The sequence below is a fragment of the Nicotiana tabacum genome, chromosome 17, assembly GCF_000715075.1.
Source record: "Nicotiana tabacum cultivar K326 chromosome 17, ASM71507v2, whole genome shotgun sequence".
In the NCBI taxonomy this organism is placed as follows: Eukaryota; Viridiplantae; Streptophyta; class Magnoliopsida; order Solanales; family Solanaceae; genus Nicotiana; species Nicotiana tabacum.
In genome coordinates, this window is record NC_134096.1 from 145582378 (window position 1) to 145608147 (window position 25770).

The window sequence follows — 25770 nt, forward strand, 5'->3', positions numbered from 1 at the left end:
TGTCCTCCCTCATACTTTGCTGCCTAACTGCTGCCTCGCAACAAATCCATATCTGTAGCACATGAACTAATGAATTACTACCAACTCTAAACCTCGTGGAAGATCATCCTTCTCGTGCCATCAACACTAGAATCACCAATTCGATTCGGAACTTACATGCCGCTAACTCTGACAACCGCGTCTTAGGCACTATTTCACAACACATTGCCCCGAAGATAAAATCAAAGAAGACTATAACACCAGCGGACCTTAATGCGTTCCAACAAGGACGGCGATTCCACATCACCAATTAGAATTCCACCACGCTCGAAAATATCAAGTCTCGTTACTCCATCAACCAAAGTCTGAACATCCATAGTCCGTTTGCCCTTATTTTGTTGGAATTAAATGTTGAAGCTCTAAATCATGCACTGAAAAATCATCCCTTCAAGTCATTCACTGTCTCGGCACATAGACCAGTAGCACCCTACCATTACACCAACACTGTGCGATAACAACGCATAAACATCATAGCACCCGTGCATAGCCTCAAAACCATAGAAAGTACAGATACTGAACTGAAATGATAGAACATCCTTCCGCACGCCGACAATAATAGCATGCCCAAACACGCATGGAAAAATATCATACACCACGTCTGCAGTACCAATACAACTACTCGATGCCCAATTGATAAAAAGTGCCCCATGTTGTGTAAGATTGAATAGGAAGAAATAAAGGCACAAGCCTCAATGGAATCAAACAGCACGATGAGGGAATCAAGAAGGGAAGTGCTCCTAATAGCCCTGTAGCCTCTCGAAGATAAGTACATACGTCTCTGCACCGATCTGCAAGACTCTACTAGACTTTCTCGTGACTCGTGTGACCCAAGTGAACCTAATGCTCTGATAGCAAGCTGTCACGACCCAAAATCCACTGTTGATTTATCAATTTATTTACTCATTTTGTTACTTTCAAAATCATAATCTCCATTACTTAAATAGTATAAATTGGAATTTACATGGTAAAATGACAATAACTACGTGAACCACAATGATGAACAACCAGTAGGAACCCCCAAAACCCGGTGTCACAAGTGCGTGAGCATTTTCTAAGGAGTATATTAATAATACAACATTTGTCCCGATTGTAATAAGACAGAATCAAATAATTAGTACAATGGAGACTCGGTGGACTGCGATGTATAGCCTAGAATGCAGCTCACATGAAGTCTCCTCAACAGGTGTGCCTACGCACCAAGGTGATCATCAAATGAACCTGTTAGATCCTACATATTTAGTGTAAAAGTGCAGCATGAGTACGAAAATCAATGTGTACCCAGTAAGTATCTAGCCTAACCCCGGAGAAGTAGTGACGAGAGGTCGACATAGACACTTACTAAAGGTCCAATAAAGCAATATAATAAAACAAAAGCATGTATGGAGCATACGACAATGGTGGGGTAAATCTACAAATTACATAATCTTCCAATTACTTCTTTTAAAGCATGAATTTCTAGATCTTGTATTCTACCTTAACAGCTCAGAGAATGTCACGTGTCAATCTCAAATAATAAGGAATACCATATAAAACTCCGGGCATTAGTGGAAGGTTTATCTCGTAAATATTCAGACTAATAGCGTTATAATGCACGATTTCCGCCAAGATCATTTGGCCCGATCCAGAATAATATGTACAATGTCGAGTGTGCGGCACGGACCATAGATGCATCTATATATTGCTGAGGCATTCGTCCCTCTCCACAAGAAAGGAAAGAATTTACCGAATTACGAGACACGTGTTTACAATACAGTACATGAGCACATAAAGAAAATATAATCTTTACGCTTCTCACATAACTCGCCCACAACTCAAAGTGTTATGGCTTGGCCTATTATACATATATTTATTTCTAACTCAACTTTAGTTATAAATTTAATTAATTAAGCCAGCAGAACGAGCTCAAATAATTCAATTATGACATGATAAAGTCCTATGTCTACCCGGACATAAACATGTTTTAGCTATGTACGGAATCTCGTCACCTCGTGCATACGTAGCACCGACAACTAGTTTCACATAACAATAAATATCACCTAAGGGTTAGTTTCCCCCCTCACAAGGTTAGACAGGAGACTTACCTCGCTCCGAAGTTCCATAACCGGCCCCAACACCATTTAAACACCTCAACCCGAGGCTCGTCTCTTCAAAACTAGTCAAACAACATGCAAACCAATCAAAATATTCCCCAATACGTATAATCTAACAATTTATAGTGATTCCCAACTCCGCTCAAAAAAACTAACAAAGACAACCCTCAAACCCGCGTGCCCAGATTTCGAATATTTTCGACGATAAACTTTACTCATAATATCACGAACTAAAATATATAACTTATTCCAAATTCCATGTCCAATTTCGTGGTCAAAATTCAAAAATATCAAATTCCAGGTTTTCTACCAAAATCCCAAGTTTCTACTAATTTCCATGTTTAAATCCTTATGGAATCCATGTGTTTAACTCACAATAGGTGGGAATAACTTACCTTGCCATAGATGATTAAAACCTCCACTTGAAGCTCTCCAAAAATAGCCCAAACCAAGAGAGAATGAAAGAAAATGGGCCAAATGTCGTTCTTAAAAGAACACACTGCCCAGCGACCTTTCGCTTCTGCGGTCCATTAGCTGCTTCTGCGTCTCCGCAGATGCGATGCTCCTCCTCACTTCTGCGGCTATCCTCTCTTCTATGGACAAAAGGTCCGCTTTTGCAGACTCGTTTCTGCGGCAACATTGCCGCTTCCGTGAAGCAGCACTCCCTCACACTTTCCGCTTCTGCGATCGATCAGCCGCAGGTGCGACTCCGCTTCTGCGGTCCACCTGGCCGCTTCTGCGACCCCTGCCTCATCCAGTTTACTCCCACCCACTTCTACGGTCCACTGCCTCGCTTCTGCGAGGCCGCTTCTACGATGAAGCTTCCACAAAAGTGGTTGCACCATCAACCAGAATTCTCCAACTTTTCCTTAAGTCCAAAAATCGATCCGTTTACCGTCCGGAATCCACCTGAGGCCCTCGGGACCTTGACCAATTATACCAACACGTCCCAAAACACATTACGAACTTAGTCTAGGCCTCAAATCACGCCAAACAAAATCAAAACTACGGATCGACGATCAAAACTCTTTTTTAAACTTCCAAACCTTTAAACTTCGACGAATGCATCTGATTCATATCAAAATATTCTGGAATGACATCAAACTTTGCGCACAAGACACAAATCACGATACGAACCTATTCCATGGCTCTTAATCCCAAACGCACATCGATAACACCAAAGACCACTCTAAACCAAATTTAGCAAATTCTTAAACTTTTAAAATGTTAACTTTCCATTATAAACGTTGAAATGCTCCCGGGTGATCCGATGCTCAAACCAAACATACGCCCAAGTCCGAAATCATCATATAAACCTACTGGAACCATCAAATCCTGATTCCGAGGTCGTTTACTCAAAAGTCAATACTAGTAAATTCTCCCAACTTAAAGCTTTTGAAATTAAAATTTATTTTCCAAATCAATCCCGAACTTCCCGAAATTCAATTCCGACCATACGTACAAGTCATAATACTTGAAGTGAAGCTACTCAAAGCCTCAAACCATCGAACGATGCGCATAGATCTCAATACGACCGGTCGGGTCATTGCATTCTCCCCCACTTAAACATACGTTCGTCCTCGAACGTGTTAAGAACTGCTCTAGAGTTGTCCAAAATCACTGTTTAACACCTCGTGCACCTACCCGTAACATCACAACCCAGTTGAACCCATTAGCTCAAATCAGACTGAGGATTCTCCCTCTTTATTAGTCAATAAACCTTAGAACCAAATTCCATCCTCTGAATTCCTCTACAAGACCTTATTCTAACATACGAACACTGTATAAACCCTTACACACTACACCCAACATTACCATGCTCCTCCGCTGAAATCACACCACGTACCACATAAGTCGCTTGACCATAACAACATCCTTTGACAATAATAGCTGCAAATCCCATGAATCTAATGCCCACAACACACCTCATGACGCATACAAGTCTTGTTCCAACCCTCGCAATACTGCCACGACGGAAGAGATGCATAGAAACTAATAACCACCCGCCGAATCAACAAATCATGGAGTCTCTCCTCCTGACAAGGATCATTATCTCATTCTGAACTGAATAACAATATTTGATCTTAAATATACCTTATATAAATTTGATTGCACTAATTTCAGGTCCTAATCTCGTCTCACCCAATACAACTTGCTCAGGCAATGTGTCACCTCAAATAATGACCAAGATCTTATACCACACCATCAAAGTGCCAATAAGCTACCACTCGAATATAACTCATAAGGAAGAACGAACTCTGACAGGGAAGTACCCAGCCTGCGTAACGAAAAAAATGGTCGAATAGATGCTATGAACCTACCTCAGGGATGAAAACAATGCACACAAAAATAAGTGTAAGGAACTATGCTCACCATCTCACTGTTGCGGCGTACAACCCGATCCAACAATATAACCGTGGCGGCATGCCACCCGATCCGCACATAACAATCAAGAAGAAAACACACGTCAAGCCGTAATGCTTGTGCCTACGAAATGCACGAATATCGACCACAGACATGCCAAGTGCACAATACAAATCCCGTGGAGACGGATAGCGCCATACGCTACGAATCTCAAACACAACTAAGGTGCGATATATGATATGCATCTCGAGAGCCATCCTTCTCATATAACCGCACAAGCTACACGGGACCCCAACACACGTGCGAATAATCAAGCTGTATCACAACCCACATGGCACAATAAAGTTATTACATGGAATAGCTTACGATGGGAATAACATCCAATGCCCGACTACTCCTCCGTAAGTAATACTATGATGACTGAACACATCCGACCTGACGTAGAGCACACATTCACATTAGACCCACCAACTGACCTCAAACCGATTCCGGTCATACCACACTGGGCCAATAACCTTCCAAAGATCCATAATGGCCTTATTCATGACACATAAGAACAGCCGTCAAATCCGAAACAAACTCACACGGTCCACAGCCCAAGGAATAGAACGCCTCTCAGGCATAAACTCTCGCATTTGCGATACTACCATAACCTCTATACTTGGTTTTCATCATTAACAATCAAGTGACTAACATGCCACACTTATACAAATCTCCACGTGGGGTACGCTCCCACGACCTTCCGCACTAGGTAGCAAAGTCCGCACCTACATACCACCAACCGTACTAATTTTGTAAAGCAATTCAAGAACCCGCAAATCAATACACAATGCTCTTTCCATAGAACACCATTCCTAGGCAACACTAGGATAATGTCAGCTTACTCTGAACATCTAAATTCTTCTCTGCTCATCCGAGCTCGTGACATTATTATCAATATCGAACCGCAACCTTGATCCTCAACTTTCAAATTCCCATTCTGCTCACTGCACCTATCATGCCGCTACGTGAGAATACAAGAATTCATCATAACCTCTGAACTACTAGTAGAATAAGCACTTCATTGGCTAGAAACCTTTCATTTAGCTTATTTTAGAAGAACCAATTCAACACACAACTGAATTCCCAAACCGCAGAAAATACAACTTCAAGTCGTGATCTAAACCGCCATGACTCTTCCGGAATTCATCTACACAACAAGTCCATTCGAATCAACTACCTCCCAAATCAATCAAGTTATGGTGGTTGTCAAGCCCTCACGTACAACCACAAACCACAAGTATAGCTTCACACACCAAAGGAATTGATCATTGCCACAATCATGCTGATTCGACCATTACTAACTGACCCAACTTCTTTCAATTTACTCTTGACCTGACTTAGAAATAATAATAGGTCTATTAACAACATAACAAACTCAATCTGCACTCATCCCGAGTGACCCGAATCGCGAGATCACATCGTCTTAATACCATGAATCATCTCATACCCCTCTCAAGCGCATAATAGCATCTCCAACTGATACGCCCATTCTGCAAGACCTTTAGCGAATCCGAAGTTATTTATTCCTTTCCTCCAATACTGCACCTCATACCCAATGATAACATAGAACATTCCCAGTCTCGCTCATAATCCACAGTGAAAACTCGATCCTTAACTACACAACGGACCCAAAATCCTTAAGCACTGCACTTTAATTCTTGAACCCACTTGGACCGTTGTTGAGAGTCACTCACTCTGACCTGACCCCAAATATAACCAAACTTCAACGCTCTGCTAGCACATGAACACCCTCTCAAAGAAGCAACCGACTGAATTCTTTTTCTTGTACATTATATCCACAAGAAGTATAAACTCTGAGTCCTCCCAGACCTACACCTCAATCGATAAGGCAAAGTATAGCACACATTCATCAAGTTCCTTGCTCGAATTACTCCTGATATCTTTTTTTCTCAGTCATAAATAATCCACCAACGCATCGATAACCAGAAACCGCACAACCAAACAACCACGCGATCCAATTGTAGACGGGGAGGACTCCCACACTTAGCTTTAAGCTATCATCAGATAATGTAGAGCCCACAACGATTCCTCCTTCTCAATTACCATGATCTCGCACTTTTAACCCGCTAAATTTCTAGAAGTCTTTTGTTAAGCCTTTCATGAACATTCTGAATCATCCGTCATAATCACATATTCGACCTCTTACCGGGTAGCAAGTATTATTCTCTGCAGAAGCTTCATCAACATCATGCAACCGCTAACCTGCTCACATGAGGTAGCCCACATGTGGAATTCCTTATCGGCATCTTCCAACGACACTACACTAGGTACAACTACCACGTAATCAGTAAATTCTCCTAAGCCCATGCTCGCCTACCAGCTGTATAAGTTTGTTCCTTCCCCATTAACATCAACTAAAATTTCAACAATACCTTCCAAAATCAAGTCATATTGCATCTCAAACGATAATCAAATCTTCACATCCTCCTTTTTTCAAAGCAAACTCATTTCTAGCATATTTAATCTTTCTTCGTACAGTAACCATTATTCCAAATAAAATCCGTAGACCAAATCACCTTCCATCACGATTCACAAACCGTTCTATACTTTCTCAAGGCACGCGGGTATCCTGCCACATAACCCATATGCTAATCTACCACTCTTACTTCGCTTAAACCATCTCCTTTAAGCAATTCCTCGACCTCTGTTGTGCATACTTGACCTGTTAGTAATTCAACTACCGCGAGACACTTACCGCTATGTCCTCCCTCATACTTTGCTGCCTAACTGCTGCCTCGCAACAAATCCATATCTGTAGCACATGAACTAATGAATTGCTACCAACTCTAAACCTCGTGGAAGATCATCCTTCTCGTGCCATCAACACTAGAATCACCAATTCAATTCGGAACTTACATGCCGCTAACTCTGACAACCGCGTCTTAGGCACTATTTCACAACACATTGCCCCGAAGACAAAATCAAAGAAGACTATAACACCAGCGGACCTTAATGCGTTCCAACAAGGATGGCGATTCCACATCACCAATTAGAATTCTACCACGCTCGAAAATATCAAGTCTCGTTACTCCATCAACCAAAGTCTGAACATCCATAGTCCGTTTGCCCTTATTTTGTTGGAATTAAATGTTGAAACTCTAAATCATGCACTGAAAAATCCTTCCTTCAAGTCATTCACTGTCTCGGCACATAGACCAGTAGCACCCTACCATTACACCAACACTGTGCGATAACAACGCATAAACATCATAGCACCCGCGCATAGCCTCAAAACCATAGAAAGTACAGATACTGAACTGAAATGATAGAACATCCTTCCGCACGCCGACAATAATAGCATGCCCGAACATGCAGGGAAAAATATCATACACCACGTCTGCAGTACCAATACAACTACTCGATGCCCAATTGATAAAAAGTGCCCCATGTTGTGTAAGATTGAATAGGAAGAAAATAAAGGCACAAGCCTCAATGGAATCAAACAGCACGATGAGGGAATCAAGAAGGGAAGTGCTCCTAATAGCCCTGTAGCCTCTCGAAGATAAGTACAGATGTCTCTGCACCGATCTGCAAGACTCTACTAGACTTTCTCATGACTCGTGTGACCCAAGTGAACCTAATACTCTGATAGCAAGCTGTCACGACCCAAAATCCACTATATGTCGTGATGGCGCTTAAAACCGCCGTCAGACAAGCCACTGTTGATTTATCAATTTATTTACTCATTTTGTTACTTTCGAAATCATAATCTCCATTACTTAAATAGTATAAAATGGAATTTGCATGGTAAAATGATAATAACTACGTGAACCACAATGATGAACAACCAGTAGGAATCCCCAAAACCTGGTGTCACAAGTGCATGAATATTTTCTAAGGAGTACATTAATAATACAACATTTGTCCCGATTGTAATAAGACAGAATCAAATAATTAGTACAATGGAGACTCGGTGGACTGCGATGTGTAGCCTAGAATGCAGCTCACATGAAGTCTCCTCAACAGGTGTGCCTACGCACCAAGGTGATCATCAAATGAACCTGACAGATCCTACACATTTAGTGCAGAAATGCAGCATGAGTACGTAAATCAACATGTACCCAGTAAGTATCTAGCCTAACCCCGGAGAAGTAGTGACGAGAGGTCAACATAGACACTTACTAAAGGTCCAATAAATCAATATAATAAAACAAAAGCATGTATGGAGCATACGGCAATGATGGTGTAAATCTGCAAATTACATAATTTTCCAATTACATCTTTTAAAGCATGAATTTCTAGATCTTGTATTCTACCTTAACAGCTCAGGGAGTGTCAAGTGTCAATCTCAAATAATAAGGAATACCATATAAAACGCCGGGCATTAGTGGAAGGTTTATCTCGTAAATATTCGTACTATTAGCGATATAAAGCACGATTTCTGTCGAGGTCATTCGGCCCGATCCAGAATAATATGTACACTGTTGAGGGTCGAGCGACACGAACCATAGGTATATCTATATATTGTCTAGGCGTTCGGCCTTCTCCACAAGAAAGGAAAGAAGTTACCGAATTACGAGACACGTATTTACAATACAGTACATGAGCACATAACGAATATAATCTTTACGCTTCTCAAATAACTCGCTCACAACTCAAAGTGTTAAGGCTCGACCTATTATACAAATATTTATTTCTAAATCAACTTCAGTTATAACTTTAATTAATTAAGCCAGCAGAACGAGTTCAAATAATTCAATTATTACATGATAAAGTCCTACATGTACCCGAACATAAATTTGTTTTAGTTACGTCGGATTCTGGCCATCTCGTGCGTAAGTAGTACCGACAACTAGTTGCACATAACAATAAATATCACCTAGAGGTAGTTTCCCCCTCACAAGGTTAGACAGGAGACTTGCCTCGCTTCGAAGTTCCATAACCGGCTCCAACACCACTCAAACACCTTAACTTGATGCTCGTCTCTTAAAAACTAGTCAAACAACGTACAAACCAATCAAAATATACCCAATACGTATAATCTAGCAATTTATAGTGATTCTCAACTCCGCTCAAAAAAACCAACAAAGACAACCCTCGAGCCCGCGTGCCCAGATTCCGAATATTTTTTAAGATAAACTTTACTCATAATACAACGAACTAAAATATATAACTTATTCCAAATTGCATATCCAATTTCGTGGTCAAAATCCAAAAATACCAAATTCTAGGTTTTCTACCAAAATCTCAAGTTTCTACTAATTTACATGTTTAAATTCTTATGAAATTCATGTATTTAACTCACAATAGGTGGAAATAATTTACCTTGCCATAGATGATGAAAACCTCCAATTGAAGCTCTCCAAAAATCGCTCAAACTAAGAGAGAATGAAAGAAAATGGGTCAAATTCCGTTCTTAAAAGAACACATTGCCCAGCGACCTTTCACATTTGTGGTCCATTAGCCGCTTTTGTGGCTCTGTAGATGCGATGCTCCTCCTCGCTTCTGCGTACAAAAAGTTCGAACCATAGGTGCGACTTCGCTTCTGCGGTCCACCTGCCCGCTTCTGCAACCCCTGCCTCAGCCAGTTCACTCCCAGCCGCTTCTGCAGTCACGCAGGTGCATGAATTCCTTCGCACCTGCGGCCTCTACCCAGCTCCCTTCTAGCCGCTTCTGCGATGAAGCTTCCGCAGAAGCTTTTTCCTAAGTCCAAAAATCGATCCGTTAACCATCCGGAATTCACCCGAGGCCCTCGGGACCTTGACCAATTATACCAACGCGTCCCAAAACATATTACGAACTTAGTCGAGGCCTCAAATCACGCCAAACAACATTAAAACTACGGATCGACGATCAAAACCCTTCTTTAAACTTCCAAACCTTTAAACTTTGACGAATTATTCATACCAAAACATTCCGGAATGACACCAAACTTTGCGCACATGACACAAATCACGATACAAACCTATTCCAAGGCTCGAAATCCCAAACGGATATCGATAACATCAAAATCTACTTCAAATCAAACTTATAAAATTCTTAAACCTTTAAAATGCCAACCTTCCATAATAAGCGCTGAAATGCTCCCGGGTGATCTGATACTCAACCCGAATATACGCCCAAGTCCGAAATCATCATACGAACCTATTGGAACCTTTAAATCCCGATTCTGAGGTCGTTTACTCAAAAGTCAAATCTTAGCCAATTCTTCCAACTTAAAGCTTCTGAAATTAGAATTTTCTTTCCAAATCCATCCTGAACTTCCCGAAATTTAATTCCGACCTCACGTACAAGTCAATATACCTGGAGTGAAGCTATAGCCTCAAACCGCCGAACAATACGATAGCGATCAAAATGACCGGTCGGCCCGTTCGCTCTTGTCTCCTTATTCGTCTTCTTCTTCTTCTTCTTCCTCCTCCTCCTCTTCTTCTTCTTCTTCTCACCCTTTCTGAGCTGAGGGACTATTGCAAACAGCCTCTCTACCTTCACTAGGTTGGGGTAAGGTATACGTACACACTACCCTTCTTAAACCCTACTTGTGGAATATATTAGGTTTGTTGTTTTTGTTGTTGTCGAATGATACAGACTAATATATAAAACAATACAATACAGACTATATATATAAATATACAGCTCCAGATAAGCATTTCCCATTGAACTTTCAACTAGTATTAATTATTCATGTAGCATGATCTGCATGATAATTAATATTCTAGGAGTTTTAACTTAGATAACTTGCTTTTGTATTTCGTTAGGAGAAGTGAACCAAAGCCAACAAAAACAATAGGCAAGTTATTGTAATTAGTTTTCTCGTTGTATCTTTGATTGTTAAAAGCCCAAATATTTAGCTGTGTTGGAAAATGAAATACAGATCACGTACAGCTCCAGATAAGCACTTCTCCCAGTTGAATTTTCAACTAGTATTAATTATTCACTTGCATGATCTGCGTGATAATTATTCTACGAGTTTGGACTTGGATCACATGCTTTTTTGCTTTTTGTTTTGGAAAACCAAAGCCATGTTTTACTAACCAAAACAGGGAAGTTATAATTATCCACTTTCCATTTTGAAAGCAAAATAACCAAAAGAAAACAGTTTTTGGATAAGTTAAAATTCTATAGTAGCTCTAAATAACCTTTGAGTGACATAACACTAATAATACATATAAGTTAAAATCTCGTAATAAAATGATAAAAGGCACTTAAAGTCAAGTTTTTTAATAATCTGAGTCTTCTTATATATATTAACATGCTTTATCATGTAGTCTTCCGCATAAGACGGATTACTCCTTGTCATACAAATTATTTTTCGTCCAAGTTGTAGAATTTTATATCTGTTGGTGTACGCCACTATACTTAAAAATATAATTACATTGGTAGTTGCCCCTTGAAGTTAGCATATACACATTTAGAAATTGGCATGACTTGTTTATAAATATGGACAGTCTGATATTCTAATTTTCTGCAGCAAACGAAAAAAGAAGATCAATTTTGAGAGAGTTGAGAGTTTAGAGAGATGTCAGCTAACTCCACCCCAGTTCCTCTTCTTACCCCCTACAAAATGGGGAGATTCGAGCTCTCTCATAGGTACTCTGTCTTAATTTTTATCTTTTTCCTTTTCATTTTGCATGTATATTAAGCTGTATATTGTTATGAGTTGCAGAGTAGTGATGCCACCAATGACAAGGAACAGATCATACAATAATACTCCACAGCCACATGCTATTGAATATTATGCTCAAAGAGCAACAAATGGAGGATTTCTCATTTCTGAATCAGCCAGTGCCTCTGATATCTCACAAGGGTAAACACTTTAATTTCCTGTGTCTTTTTCCCTTTATGCGCTCATGTCTAAATCTTTAACGTTTTTTTTTTTATTACAGATGTTGTTAGTGTTTGTTTTTATATAGGCAGCAACTTAGGGCTACAGAAACACTGAGCAGTAAGAAAAATTTGAACTCTTCAAAATATCAACTTTTTTTTTTTGGTAATTAAAAAAGTCCACTTGCAGTAATACAAAACTTTTAATCGTAGCCGGATATATTTATTATTTATTTTTTCTAGCCGTTATACATAGATTATATATTTATTGTACACATATTATACATATATTATACTGCTATTTTTGGGTTACGCAATTAGGTGGGTGGTTATTTGGGTTGATCCTTCTATATATCGAATGAATGGAGCATTTTAGTCCTTCGGTGATGGGTTCACCCAAAATTCAATATTTTCGATCTTGGGCATAATGTATATTTGAAAATCCACTAAAATTTCAATAAATATATTATATTTATACCCATAATTTTAAAGATACAATGAGTTCAATGCTAAAAACATTAAAGGTCAAATCCATCATATTAATCCGACGCGCCTTGAGAGCACTCAATAAAATGTACTTTAGCCCCTCTTAATTGTTAAAGAACTGGAATTAAAGCTTGTCAATTGTTCCATCGGGTCAGACTACAATGTATTAGTCTGATTTAGTGGTATTTACATGAACTATTTGAAGGGGTCCAAATATGCCTGGAATTTGGACAGAAGAACAAAAAGAGGCTTGGAAACCCATTGTTGACTCAGTTCATCAAAAAGGTGGTATCTTCTTTTGTCAAATCTGGCATCCTGGCCGCATTCCCCACTCAGGCCTCGACAATTTTCTATTATTTTGGCGTGCAGGTTGGTAAATTTATATACTACTATGATTTTTTTCTTAATTAGCTTCACACTGATATATAGTAATAATACATGTGTAATGTGTTTTATATATTATATCATAGTACCTGACGACAAAGAGTATATCATGCCGACACCTCAGCAACTGAGAGCTAATGAAGTCCCTCACATTATCGAAGATTTTAGGATTGCAGCCCGCAATGCTATTAAAGCTGGTGAGTTATACATTAATTACTTTTTCAGTCTTGTTGTTTATGAGGGAAATATGCATTTAATGGTGGTGAAAACTTATACGTTCGACAAAAATTGATGAATAGTCACTTGTTGGTATTGCTTATTAAATTTAGGATTTGATGGAGTCGAGATCAACTCTTCAAACGGCTTCATTATCGACCAATTCTTGAATGACCAAGCCAACGACAGGACTGATGAATATGGTGGAAGTATAGAGAACCGTTGCCGTCTTGCTCTTGAAATTATTGAAGCTGTTGTGAAGGAAATTGGAGCTGATAAAGTTGGCATAAAACTCTCTCTCTTCTCAGAACTGCACGGGGAAAAAGACTCGAACCTTGAACCTCTGGCGACCTATTTGGCTAAGGAACTCACTAAGCTCGGGATTCTATATCTTCACGCGGTTGAGCCAAGGGAAGCGCCACGTTGCCTCGAATCCATAAGAATGGCTTTTGAGGGGACTCTTATCTCTTCTGGTGGCTACGACAAAACCGAGGGAGATGAAGCTATTGCTGAAAACTATGCAGATTTGATCTCATTTGGACGTTTGTTCTTGGCCAACCCTGATTTACCTAACCGTTTTGAGGTTAATGCACCACTAAACAAGCATGATAGGAGTACTTTCTATATGACAGATCCAGTTGTGGGTTACACTGATTACCCATCTCTACAAGTTGCTTGTTAAGTTATTATCTTTGTGGAAAAAAAGTGGAGTTTGCTTCTACCTGATAAAAGGGGGTATTGTTATCTAAATAAAGGCAAACTAACTATTGTGTGATGTGGTCAGTACGAAGTTGTGTTTACTTTCTAGTTTGTTAAAATAAGAGATGATGATTTTACTGCCTCCTCGGATGTGGGGTATATGTCAAATTACAATGTGACTTGTATGATGTTTCTAAAGATAATCAAAGTAATGTGTGGCGATGATCCTTTGTTTGCACTCCTATGTTTCACTATAACTATACGAAAGTAGTTAATACCCAACAAATTGTTATTACAAAAGTGTGAAATAAATAAAGAAAATGTGAAAATCTGCAAAGTAAAGATCCAACTTTTAATTAGCTTCATAAACAAAAATCACAATATATAGGGCCAAAAGTAAATAGAAATCACACCACCATCATACAAAAAGCAGAGAGGTCTGACGTTGAAATAGTGAAGAATAAGAAAATAGAATTTTTACCACATCAATAGAAACACACTGAAGAGTAAAAAAGAAAAAGAAGGTTGAGAAACTCACCGGAAGAGAATATCACAGAAGAGAGAATTATTTGCTATTCCAGGAGAGACCCCAATTGTTTAGCTTTGCGTTATTAGAAAAGATATAGCTAGCGTTTGATCATATATTTTCAAATTTGTTTTAAAGAATCCGAGTGAACTTTGGTTTGGAGATGAAATCGGTTTGGACATCATTTTTCAAAACATATTTTACTTTCTTTTTTTTTGAAAAAACATGAAACGTGACTTATGCCATAAGTTCTAAAAACTATCAAAAATACACAACAATACCAAACAAACAAACTTGCTAATCATGTATATGCATAACCTTCATCGGTGTCATTCATTATTATTATTATCACACACCATAGTCATGAGCATAGATAAGTTTGGCACAAAATCATTATTTTTATAATGAACTACATAATATAGTATCCTAAAACCATAACCTGATATTTTAATATCAACTGCTAATAACAGAATCACTAACTACAACAATTCGTCAAATTGCAATAATATTACAAGATCCATCAGTCCAAAAAAAAATTATAATAACTAGCCGGTGGATTAGTTGGATCGTAATAGATGATGCGTTTTTTTATAAAATATAAAGTTTTGGATAATTTTTGAAATTGTTAAAAAATTCAAAGGTAATATTTTGGGCCAAAAATATGTGTAGAGCTAGTTTTGGGTTTTGAAAATTTTGTTTTCAATATCTGCCAAAATATGGATAAAATTTATAAACAAACAAGCTTTGCCAAAAACAATTTGAAAAAAGCTTGGCAAAATCTATAGCCAAACGGGGGCATAGTATGAAATAGGCTACACGTGGTTTGCTGCTAAAGAGAATTATAGCTTGTTTGGCTAAGCTTCTCCAAATTCAAAAGCACTTTTTTTCAAAAAAAAAAATATTTTTTTCAAAGTTGAAGTATTTGGCCAAACTTTTAGAAGAAAAAAAGTATTTTTGAGCAGAAGCAAGCAGTTTTGGAGAAGCAGAAAAAAGTAGTTTCTCTCCAAAAAGTACTTTTGAGAAAAATACACTTAGAAACAGTTTTTAAAAGTTTGACCAAACACTAATTTTTGCTCATAAGTGATTTTCAAATTAATTAGTCAAACATAAACTGATTCTCATCAAAGTACTTTTGAGAAAAACGCTTTTGAAAAAAGGTACTTGTCAAAATAAGTTGATTTTTGCAGGTTGGCCAAACGAGCTATTAGATGCAAGTGTTTAATGGCCAATCCAATAGGCCCACAAAGGGCAAGAAATCAGAAGCCACTAAATAAACATACAATGATATAAGAATTAACCTAAATGGCTGTTCATCTAACCGTTTAAACTAAAAATATTCGATGGAGGTATAATATATTCATAATTTATTATATGTGTATATTTGTGTATCATGAATGTATAATTTATGTATATGACTAGAAAAAGTAAACAGTGAATATGACCGACTATTTGTGTAAAGATCCCTTAATTTTACATCAGTTTTTTGTACATAAGCGTATTGTAACGCGGGGAACACTTTTTGTAATTGAGACTACTATACGTACAATGGTTCAATGTTGTGTTCGTAGAGCTTGACCATTTATATAAATTAGTAATATGCATTAAAAATTATTAGAATTACATATTCTTGGTAAGTTCAATTTTATTATAAGAATATACAATTTTTATGAAATTTTGAATCTGTCCTTAATGTCAATAGTATCTCGTTCAACCCTGGTTAACATGCTAGCACAAATATGAAATTAGTTAATTATAAGCAATGAAGGTGCAAATAAAACTAAGAAATCTTCGATAAAATTGTGCCCGCACTACTGCCAAAAGAAAGGGAGAACCTTTGGGCACAGTGAATTCTAAATGCCCTTACATTTTTCGAAATCTCTCCGCAAAAAATTGCCCACCTCAAAATACTTTTTTTCAAACAAGAAAAACAGAGAATTTGAACGTTGTTTTTTCATTATAACAACCCTTAATTATCTCTGAGCCTTTCTCTAACCTTGTGTTTCTCTTACATACAAAACACATTCTCTCTCTTTTTCTTTTATGCATTCAGTATTCGAAATTCACTTTCTCTGAGTCGTGACATTCGAAACACACACACATATTAAGTTTTAATTTCATTTTGCCATAAGGTAATATACTTGTGAGATAAAATTTTAAAATAAAAATTACATGAGGACACTTTGTCCCAATGTTGACAGAGAAGATGGGCTGGAAACAGTACTTGAGGTGCCAATTCCAGATGAAATGTTTAAAAGCATGGGTAGTAATGCTGCACTTAGATGGCATAATATGGCAACCTGGATGAAAGCTCAAACATCTGATAAATGGTCTTCCCCTATTGTTGCTGCTCGTTATAATGAACTTAGTTTCCTCCTTTACATGGTTGGATCTCCTCTTATCCCTTTCCAAATTCAATTGGGCCAATCCGTTAATCGTCCCGTCAAGCATTCTTCCATTGTAAGACAGGAATTCTTCAAGCTTTAATGTTTTCACTTAATTATACCTGCGCATTTTGATTCATTGAGTTGTAAGTAGATAACATATGCATTCTCAATTTAACAAGGCAAACGGATCGTAATTCAGGCCTAATGATTTCAGGATTCTAGTCTTTTAAGTTACTGAGTTCTAAAATAATAATTTATCATTTTTAATGAATTTCTTAGGTATATACATAGTTTGGACCAAAGTAATTGGGTTCGGCCTAACCCGTAACCAGCACACTAGCTTCGCCCCTAGATCCTATGTTCAATGTGTTCAATTGCCGATATTTTCTGACAAGAAACATAGATATATACGTAAAGACCATTAAGATTTCAGCAAATATTAAATTTTGAACTCATCATTTCAGAAGTACAACATGTTCAGTGCTAAAAATTATAACGGTTGAACATATAAAGTGCAAATAATAGATCTTTCGTTCAGCCTGAAATAGAGATTGTCAGTTTTAAGATAAATTTGGACCTAGAAAACATGCATGACAGCTAGCTCCAAATCTAGAGTGACAAAAAAGGACCACATTTACCATTCTACCAGATCAATAAGTACTCTGAGTTATACCTGAACGCACAAAAAATTAGACCACATTTTACCATTATAACCAAAATTATTAGTAATCTGAATTATTCTTGGTTTTTTCTTTGAAATCTTATTTGGAATGGACATATATGCAGGAAGCTTCAACAGCTAAATATATATTGCAACAATACATAGCAGCAACAGGGGGGCAACCAGCACTAAATGCAGTGAACAGCATGTGTGTAATTGGGCATATTAAAATTACTGCATCTGATTTCCATCAAGGTGATCAAAGTGTGAAGGTGAGAAAGAGTGACGAAAACGGAGGCTTTGTGCTTTGGCAAAAAAACCCTGACCTTTGGTGTTTAGAATTACTTATCTCAGGATGCAAAGTAATTTCTGGTAGTAATGGCAAAATCTCATGGAGACAATCATCTAATCAACAAAGGCCTATCTCTAAGGGTCCGCCCAGACCTCTCCGCCGTTTTCTGCAGGTCTGTCAGTGTATATAACTTAACTTAACTTAAATCTGTTGATTAATTATATGGCAACCTAGTAATAGAGCTAAGGGCTAAATGATTTGCCATTGTTGTAGGGACTAGATCCTCGGTCTATAGCAAACTTGTTCGCGAATGCAGTATGCATAGGAGAGAAGATAATAAATGATGAGGATTGTTTCATTCTCAAACTTGATACAAACCAATCAGCTTTAGAGGCACAAAGTGGTCCAAATTATGAAATACTTCATCATACAATATGGGGATATTTTAGCCAAAGATCAGGCCTAATGGTCAAGTTTGAGGATTCCAGGTTGCTAACAGTTAAGACCAGCAGAGACGACGAAGGTGTATTCTGGGAGACGAGCACAGAATCTGTTATGGAAGATTATAAATATGTTGACGGAGTTAATGTTGCACACAGTGGTAAAACTTTTGTCACAGTTTTCAGATATGGAGAGCACTCTGCAAACCACAAGAGGCAGCTGGAGGAGAGATGGAAAATTGAAGAAGTAGATTTTAATGTTGGACGTTTGACAGCTGATTTCTTCATGCCACCTTCTGATTTCAGCAAAGAACGGTCTGGGGTTTAGAGAAGAGAGTTGAAAGTTATATTCTTGAATCAATTAAGACAATTTTGCAGTATATAAACAAACAGAAAGCTTTTTCTCCTGTCAAGAAAGTCTAGCACTACTAAATTGAGCAGTATAGATAGAGAAATTTGTCAAGTTTTTTTATTTATAATTAGAGGATTACTTGTGTAGAATGTCAGTGATATCAAGCTTGCCAATTTACTAACTCTATCAAATTCCTCAACCATATGACAACTCTTTTCCTCTACATGTAGTCACCTTAAGTTTCTTACATACAGAAAATTAAAACTGAAAGTATCTGCTACCACTTGTTGAACACTACCTCATCTACGATAAGAGGCAGGCAAATATAGGACGAGTTGTGTGGGTTTAATTGAGTACATTATTTTCTACTCGAACTATGTTTACATATACAAAAGGTATTTTAAGTGTATATATCATAAGATCATTCATTTTGATTCGCTTCTGTCTATGAATCTATAGTCAATATCCCACCCAGGCAGTTGAAGGTCACAGTTACTATTCAAAAAAAAAAAAAAAAAACCTTCAGGCTCATGATATTATTCCGTATAAAGATATAACCCTTTCTTCAATCCTAACCCCAAAATATGTCAATGAGTTTTGGTCAGAACTAACATCTAATCAAAACACAGTAGGATCATCTTGTATAATAAGATGCAGTTTCAAATGCAAATGCTTCAATCTGCAGCTGTCAGCGACAACATATATAGTCGTCCCCATCCATCTCAAAAAGAGTATTAAAGGTTAACGTTTATCCTACACTGGAAACTAGGAAAAGGAAGATGAAGGGAAAGTAGGAGGAGAAAAAAGAAAAGGAAGAGAAAATGGACAAAAGGTTTTTCTTTGTGGATAAACTATAGATTAATTACAGGGATTAATTTGATATGAATGAAATTTTGGACTCCGATTATAATGATACTTGCTCATCATCTTTAAAAGCTCTTCAAATATATCAATTTGTGATAAGTCAGACTTTACACTTGATTTATTGTTATTCTCAATTTTTGATAGGTAAAAAGAGTTTGTTAAATCATACCCAAGGACATCAACGATTTCTACAGTTGAACGAGCAGATATACATTAATTACACCCTGCCTATTTCAAACACTACTACTTTCTAAAACAGTATAGTAAATAACACAGCGCCATCCTTTATAAGAGGAGTTGAACTACTAATACTGCTAGCCAATGCACAGACCGGTGGTCATGGCCTGATTGGTGTCTACCCATAAATACCCTAAGGCAAAAATTATATGTTTAACCACAACAAACCAAAATGAAATTCCTGTTCCCTTGCGATTTCACATCATCAGTAAAAACAAGCGAAAAATCAATCTATGGAAAATGTCTTCCAGTGCAAAACTGTAGCAACAACACCAGATTTTTCTTTTCGCATGAATTAATCCAATCATGATACTGTTTGAGTTTTTCACCAATATGTGCTTTCATTAGGAAGACAGGAAAATAAAGGAGAAAAAAATTACAAGTATCAAAACCTAAATAGATACATCGTTTTGTCCTTACAGCAAAAATGCAATGCATGTCAGTGTAATCTTTTCCCAAATGCTCCCTTCGTCAATCCCAGACAGCAGATGGCATAAATCACAATTTATCGTGTGTGAAAAAGCGGCAACCACGCAAATGGGGGGTTCTTGATTTCTCCAAGTCATAACTTTCTCCCTGTTGCAGTTGTTTGTTCGCTCTTCGTTTGCCTTAGACTTAATTCTCGTATTCCCTGAAATAGTTTAAAATGAGATCAAACATAAGTCAATTACAATCGCTGCACATGTTAAAGGAGCAATCACAACATAACAAGAATCTGGGAGAAGCAGGAGTTCAGGATCGGAGAGAGAAGAAAGACAACTTAGAAAGACCACCTTATATATATCTGTACTTTTGTTTCTTGGTTTCTCTCTCTAAAATTTAAACAAAAGACAACCCGAAATAGTGGCAGAATTCAGTGAACAGATTCATCTGCCACCTTCAGCTTCCAAGAAGTTGCTCTCCCACAAACTTCTTTTTAATGGAATTCTATATTAATGAGGAAGACCTTACTGTTTTGATTCAATTACAACGAATCCAGTGCTACCTAAGGTTGTTGCATCTGCCCATGCGTTGTGCAAATGTGTGCATGTTCATTTTTGAGACAGATAAAAATAGAGATCCAGCCATAAAGAAATGAAGAACATTATTTCTCAAGCCAATGTTATTGGCCTTCTGAGAGGGAAAAACACAACATCTTACTATCCATCACCTGTCAAGCTTTGGGTGCATTACTTTCAGGCATTTATGCTTCATACCAGCTGATTTGACAAAATAAGTTGCAGAAAGATATACCGATCGTATCACTGTGTAGTTAAATAAGAAGTAGCTGTACATTTCATGCACGCAGCCCTATAGGAGGCAAAGAGAACTTTATTCAACTATTTATTTATTTATTTTTGATAAGGAGAACTTTCAACTTTTATAAGGAGCAATGAGAAAATTCACAGGCTTGACGGGAGAAAAAGAAGAAATAACACAAGAATGGGCGAACCAAAGTCGAACAGAGAACTGTGCTATTATCCAGTCCAATCAGCTCGAAAACTTCCTCTCAGTATCAATGACCCTGGAAACTCCATGTCTCCATCTTACACGCCAGTAGACAGCACTAGCAACCAACACCACTGTCACATGCTCCAGGCCCCTTTGGTTACGTGTATCATGAGGAACAGGAGGGAATTAACTGGGAAAGGTAAGAAGTTTGTAAAAGGATCTTTTAGAAAACAAGAAAGCCTCCATCGTCTCCTAGACATCACATAAATTTTAAGGAAAACAAAAGGCAACAAAGAGATAGGGAAAGAGAAATGGAGAGAAGAGGCAGAAGAGGACAAGTTAGCATCTTGTCTTTCTTCATGATCACCGCATGTCTAGGGCCTTCATTTCCTGCCTAACTCCTGTATCCCCCAGCAGGAATGTGAATTTGTGGAACTAGCAATCCAAAGAGTTGATGCTTGAGTAGAGCTGGCAATAGGAGCTGGAAGCAGTTGACCTGGTTGATAACTCCATATTGGGTGCATGTACTGATCAATATTTAGATAGTTGCAACGTGGCATTGACTATTCAAGTTAATGGGGTTTATTGCTATCAACATTGCCTGCTTATTTGCTTTCTGATAAAGTGCATGATGAAAATTTGGTGAAGATGGAGGACAATCTCTTTGAGTAGTTTTGGTGAGAATGGAGGTCGCAAGTGATGCCTCAAAAAGCAAGGAGTTTCAGCAGTATCGTATTTATCAAATTTGTGACAGATATTCATGTTTATTTACCCACCAAGTATGTTCAAATGGTATTATTATGACCATAGCTATCCAAACGCAGTTAAAATTTTACAGCAAAAAAGTTAATAGACATCTCTTTGAATTAAACTACATGCACTACTTCCAGAGCCTTGAGATACACAACTGAAAAGCACAAATAATGATGATACAAACTTTTATCACTTCTGTCTAGCAGAGCTATCAGAAAGCATTGCATTGCTCCATTTTGGAACTAGCTTGTAAGCTGGAACATTGAGTTTACTAGAGGGAAAAGTAAGACCTTGAAGAAATCTGAACTGCTCCTTCGCACATCATACTGTTGCGTTACAGAAAAGAAAAATTGAAGCACACAAAACATCCCGCTAAGAACTCTTTCCAAAAGGAAAACCCATATTTCTATCTGAAAATACTCAAAGTCCATCATTTCCTAAAGATGTAATTAAATTAACACAAAGATCAAGTTCTACACTAGGAAAAACTTAAAAGTGAGAAGGCGCAACAGTGCACAAATGGAACAAACCAGTTTCTAACTTGGTCGTAATTAAATTACTTCCGTAATTTGATAGTGGAACCTCGTGTTTACATTGCAACCCATTATAACTGTAAACTCTCTATTGCATCAGCACAAAAATTTAACTGAAGTGACCTGAAAAGCTGCTTGTATCTTGTGTGTACTTTTGGCTGAAACTCCTCCGTGTCCTCACATTATAGTTCCGGAAAGAAAAATCCAATTGAAAAGAGGAACCAAATTAGTTTCTAAAGTAAGATTCTCTCTTTTTTTGCATCCAAGGATGTGGCCTAGAGGTCAATGAAGCGGGGTAGAACCATGAGGCACGAGGTCTCCAGGTCAACAACCCAGTGGAGGCAAAAAAAAATACTAGGTGATTTATTCTTATCGCCTAAACCTTGGTACGAGTTACCCGGTACCTGTGTTGGGTGGGAGGCTGGTGGGAGGTAGCAGGTGAGCGTAAGCTGGCCCGACACCACAGATAAAAGAATTTCTCAACCAAAATTCTTAACTTATCTAGTTATCTAATAAAACACCCCCAAATCGCCAACCTAAAATGTCAAAAGTTAAATCACGAGTTCACAGCCAAGGCTGACCACGGGGAAGAATTGGATCAAAGAGAAAGGGACAGATAGAGAGAGCTAACCGATGAATGGAGAGGTGGCGATTCAATAGGAATGTAGCGTACAGACATCTTAGCGATCTCAGAAATGGCATCTTCGGAAACTCCAGGAACGTCACTTGTTAACTCCTCATATGCCGCCTCAAATGCTTCCTGCCAAAACTTTGGCATTTTGATCCCACGGCTGTTTGTATATACATCCCACATATGCTTCACTAACTTCTCCCTTTCTTCCATTTCCTGCCCAAAAATACATATAATTTCCGTCAAAACGAAAATAGGAGAATTTGTAAACAATGAGGGAAAAAGGTAAAGGGGAAATATGTACGGACGAGAACGTCGAGATCTTCGGGGAGAGGAATGTCGATATTATCGGAGATGGCGTTGAGGTTGCCGGCGGACCAACGGAGAGTAACAGTTCCGGTGAGCATAGACCAAAAAGCTAGCAATAAAATAGCGGCAAAAGCCCAAAACTTGTAACGACCTCTGCCGAAAATGGCGGGATAGGAGGAGGAAGTTTCCTTCTTGGAAGTTGTGTACGATGATGATGAAGGTGCCGTCGGCGTTGATATGGGAAGGGCATCGTCATCCTTCATTTCAATTTTCAACTGCGCAACGAATGTGGTTTTTTGTATTTTCTGTTACCCTTCCTTTTATTTATACGTTTGGCTTATTTGAATTTGTTTTTTACTTTTTGCATTTTCAGAGTTCAATCTGAACAATGTCGAGTCGATGGGATAAAATGGATTCTCTGTTATCTTAGTGTGCAGCGATTATCTATTGTGAGGGCCACCACTTCTTTTGTTGTAATTTGGCCGATATTGCAAAAATCTTCTTTTTAAATACAATTTTGTTATAAAAATATTATATTGTAGTTGTTCATTTATTACTCCGATATAGATAATCTTCCTGAAAAAGATTATCCGTTTAGTACTTTATTAAAATTTATTTACAAGCAGTTAATTCATGCAGGTTGCAAGCAACTCAATAAAATAACTTGCAGCAGCTTCTTATTAAACAGGCAGATTGCGAGGAGCTCATGTGTGATGACCCAAAATGTCATCTTTAAATTTAAAAATTAATTCTGTGTTCTAAGACCTCGAAAAGCACTATTTATCCTTCCTCGACTTGCGTGCACAGTCCATAAAATTTTCCGGAAAGTTTTCAGGTGAAAAATGGATTAAAATGTGAATTAGAGCTTTAAAACTCAACTGAGTTGACTTTGGTCAACATTTTGAGCAAACGGATTCGGATCAGTGTTTTGATAATTTTGGTAGGTCCGTATCGTGATTTGGGACTTAGGCGTATGCCCGGAATCAAATTCCGAGGTCCCTAGCCCGAGATATGGAATTTTGATGAAAAATTAAAAGTTTAAGTTCAAATAGTGACCGGATGTCAAATTATGTGCAAACGACCCCGGAATAGAATTTTGAAGATTACAACAGCTCCGTATGGTGATTTTGGACTTAGGAGCGTGATCGGAATTTTATTTGGAAGTCCGTAGTAGAATTAGACTTGAAATGCCGAAAGTTGAATTTTTGGGAAGTTTGACCGAGAGGTTGACTTTTTGATATCGAGTTCGAAATCCGATTCTGAAAATTTTCATAGCTCAGTTATGTCATTTATGACTTGTGTGCAAAATTTGAAGTCATTCCGAATTGATTTGATGTGTTTCGACACAAGATATAGAATTTGAAAGTTCAAAGTTCATTGATTTTGATTTGAGGTGTGATTCGTCGTTTTGATGTTGTTTGATGTAGTTTGAAGCCTCGACTAAGTTCGTATGGTATTTTGGGACATGTTGGAATAATTGGTTAAGGTCCCGAGGGTCTCGGGTGGATTTCGGAAGGTAAACGGAATGGATTTCGGACAAAGTGCTGGAAATTTCTGTTTGCAGCAGAAATTTCTGTTGCAGAAATTCCGTGCGTGGAGCCAAGTTTGGAAGCTTATATCTCGCAATGCATAAGGAATCAGAAAATGTGCAAAACATGAAAGTTGTAGTCGTTGGATTATAGGTTCCAGAAAGTTAAACTATGCATTATTTGGACATTTGTACAGAAAGTTATGATAGATTGAATGAAGGCTGGTAGAGCAGTTTTCCCAAAAATTTCGCCAGAAATTCTGATGCATGCAGCCGACTTTGGGAGCTAATATCTCACAATGTATAAGTAATCAGAATAATTGCAAAATATGTAGTCGGTGGATTCTAGTTTCCAGAAAGGTAAACCATTTATCATTTGGACATTTGTACATAAAGTTATGATCAATTGAAGTAAGACTGGTAGAGCTGTTTCTGGTGGACTTTTAGTGACGAAAAATGGACTTTTAGTGACGGATTGGCAGAAACTTAAGGACCAAAAATGGTCATTTCATTCATTTCGTTTTGGATTTTTGGAGCACGGTTCTTGGGCGATTTTGGGCGATTTTCACGGGAAAACATTGGGGTAAGTGTTCCTTATCCTATATTGATTATATTTCATGATTCCATACTCATTTACATCATGAATCCGTGAATTTATGGATGAAAAATCAAGATTTTTGCAAAATCTTCCAAAAACAAAAATTTAAGATTTGGAGGTCGAGTTATT

The 25770-nt window shown here is 37.9% G+C and overlaps 3 protein-coding genes across 3 annotated transcripts; 2 read left to right on the top strand and 1 right to left on the bottom strand.

Annotated features, from left to right (window-relative positions):
* Positions 1-12012: 12012 nt before the first annotated feature.
* Positions 12013-14085, top strand: LOC107793069 (12-oxophytodienoate reductase-like protein). The gene is made up of 5 exons (NM_001325555.1): positions 12013-12083; positions 12160-12300; positions 13009-13172; positions 13274-13384; positions 13517-14085. Exons 1-5 carry the CDS (start codon positions 12013-12015, stop codon positions 14083-14085), a joined length of 1056 nt encoding a protein of 351 aa, NP_001312484.1.
* A 2579-nt stretch (positions 14086-16664) lies between these two features.
* Positions 16665-18978, top strand: LOC107793068 (uncharacterized). The gene is made up of 3 exons (XM_016615350.2): positions 16665-17085; positions 17799-18137; positions 18239-18978. The coding sequence occupies exons 1-3, from the start codon at positions 16798-16800 to the stop codon at positions 18731-18733; spliced, it is 1122 nt and encodes a 373-aa protein (XP_016470836.1). The 5' UTR covers positions 16665-16797; the 3' UTR covers positions 18734-18978.
* Positions 18979-20234: 1256 nt separating this feature from the next.
* Positions 20235-23905, bottom strand: LOC107793070 (uncharacterized). Its single transcript, XM_016615352.2, has 3 exons — positions 23515-23905; positions 23207-23422; positions 20235-20489 (listed from the first exon to the last, which is right to left on the bottom strand). Exons 1-3 carry the CDS (start codon positions 23776-23778, stop codon positions 20421-20423), a joined length of 549 nt encoding a protein of 182 aa, XP_016470838.1. The 5' UTR covers positions 23779-23905; the 3' UTR covers positions 20235-20420.
* Between the last annotated feature and the right edge of the window lie 1865 nt (positions 23906-25770).

Bases quoted from the DNA above. Each gene is read 5' to 3' on its own strand.
- LOC107793069 (NM_001325555.1), top strand. From the start codon at position 12,013: ATGTCAGCTAACTCCACCCCAGTTCCTCTTCTTACCCCCTACAAAATG. The intron at 13,173-13,273 runs GTTGGTAAATTT...ATTATATCATAG, and splicing joins TCTATTATTTTGGCGTGCAG to TACCTGACGACAAAGAGTAT. The intron at 13,385-13,516 runs GTGAGTTATACA...TATTAAATTTAG, and splicing joins CCGCAATGCTATTAAAGCTG to GATTTGATGGAGTCGAGATC.
- LOC107793068 (XM_016615350.2), top strand. From the start codon at position 16,798: ATGAGGACACTTTGTCCCAATGTTGACAGAGAAGATGGGCTGGAAACA. The intron at 17,086-17,798 runs GTAAGACAGGAA...ACATATATGCAG, and splicing joins CCGTCAAGCATTCTTCCATT to GAAGCTTCAACAGCTAAATA. The intron at 18,138-18,238 runs GTCTGTCAGTGT...CCATTGTTGTAG, and splicing joins CTCTCCGCCGTTTTCTGCAG to GGACTAGATCCTCGGTCTAT.
- LOC107793070 (XM_016615352.2), bottom strand. From the start codon at position 23,778: ATGAAGGATGACGATGCCCTTCCCATATCAACGCCGACGGCACCTTCA. The intron at 23,423-23,514 runs GTCCGTACATAT...ATTTTTGGGCAG, and splicing joins CCGAAGATCTCGACGTTCTC to GAAATGGAAGAAAGGGAGAA. The intron at 20,490-23,206 runs GTTAGCTCTCTC...AAACTATTTCAG, and splicing joins CGCCACCTCTCCATTCATCG to GGAATACGAGAATTAAGTCT.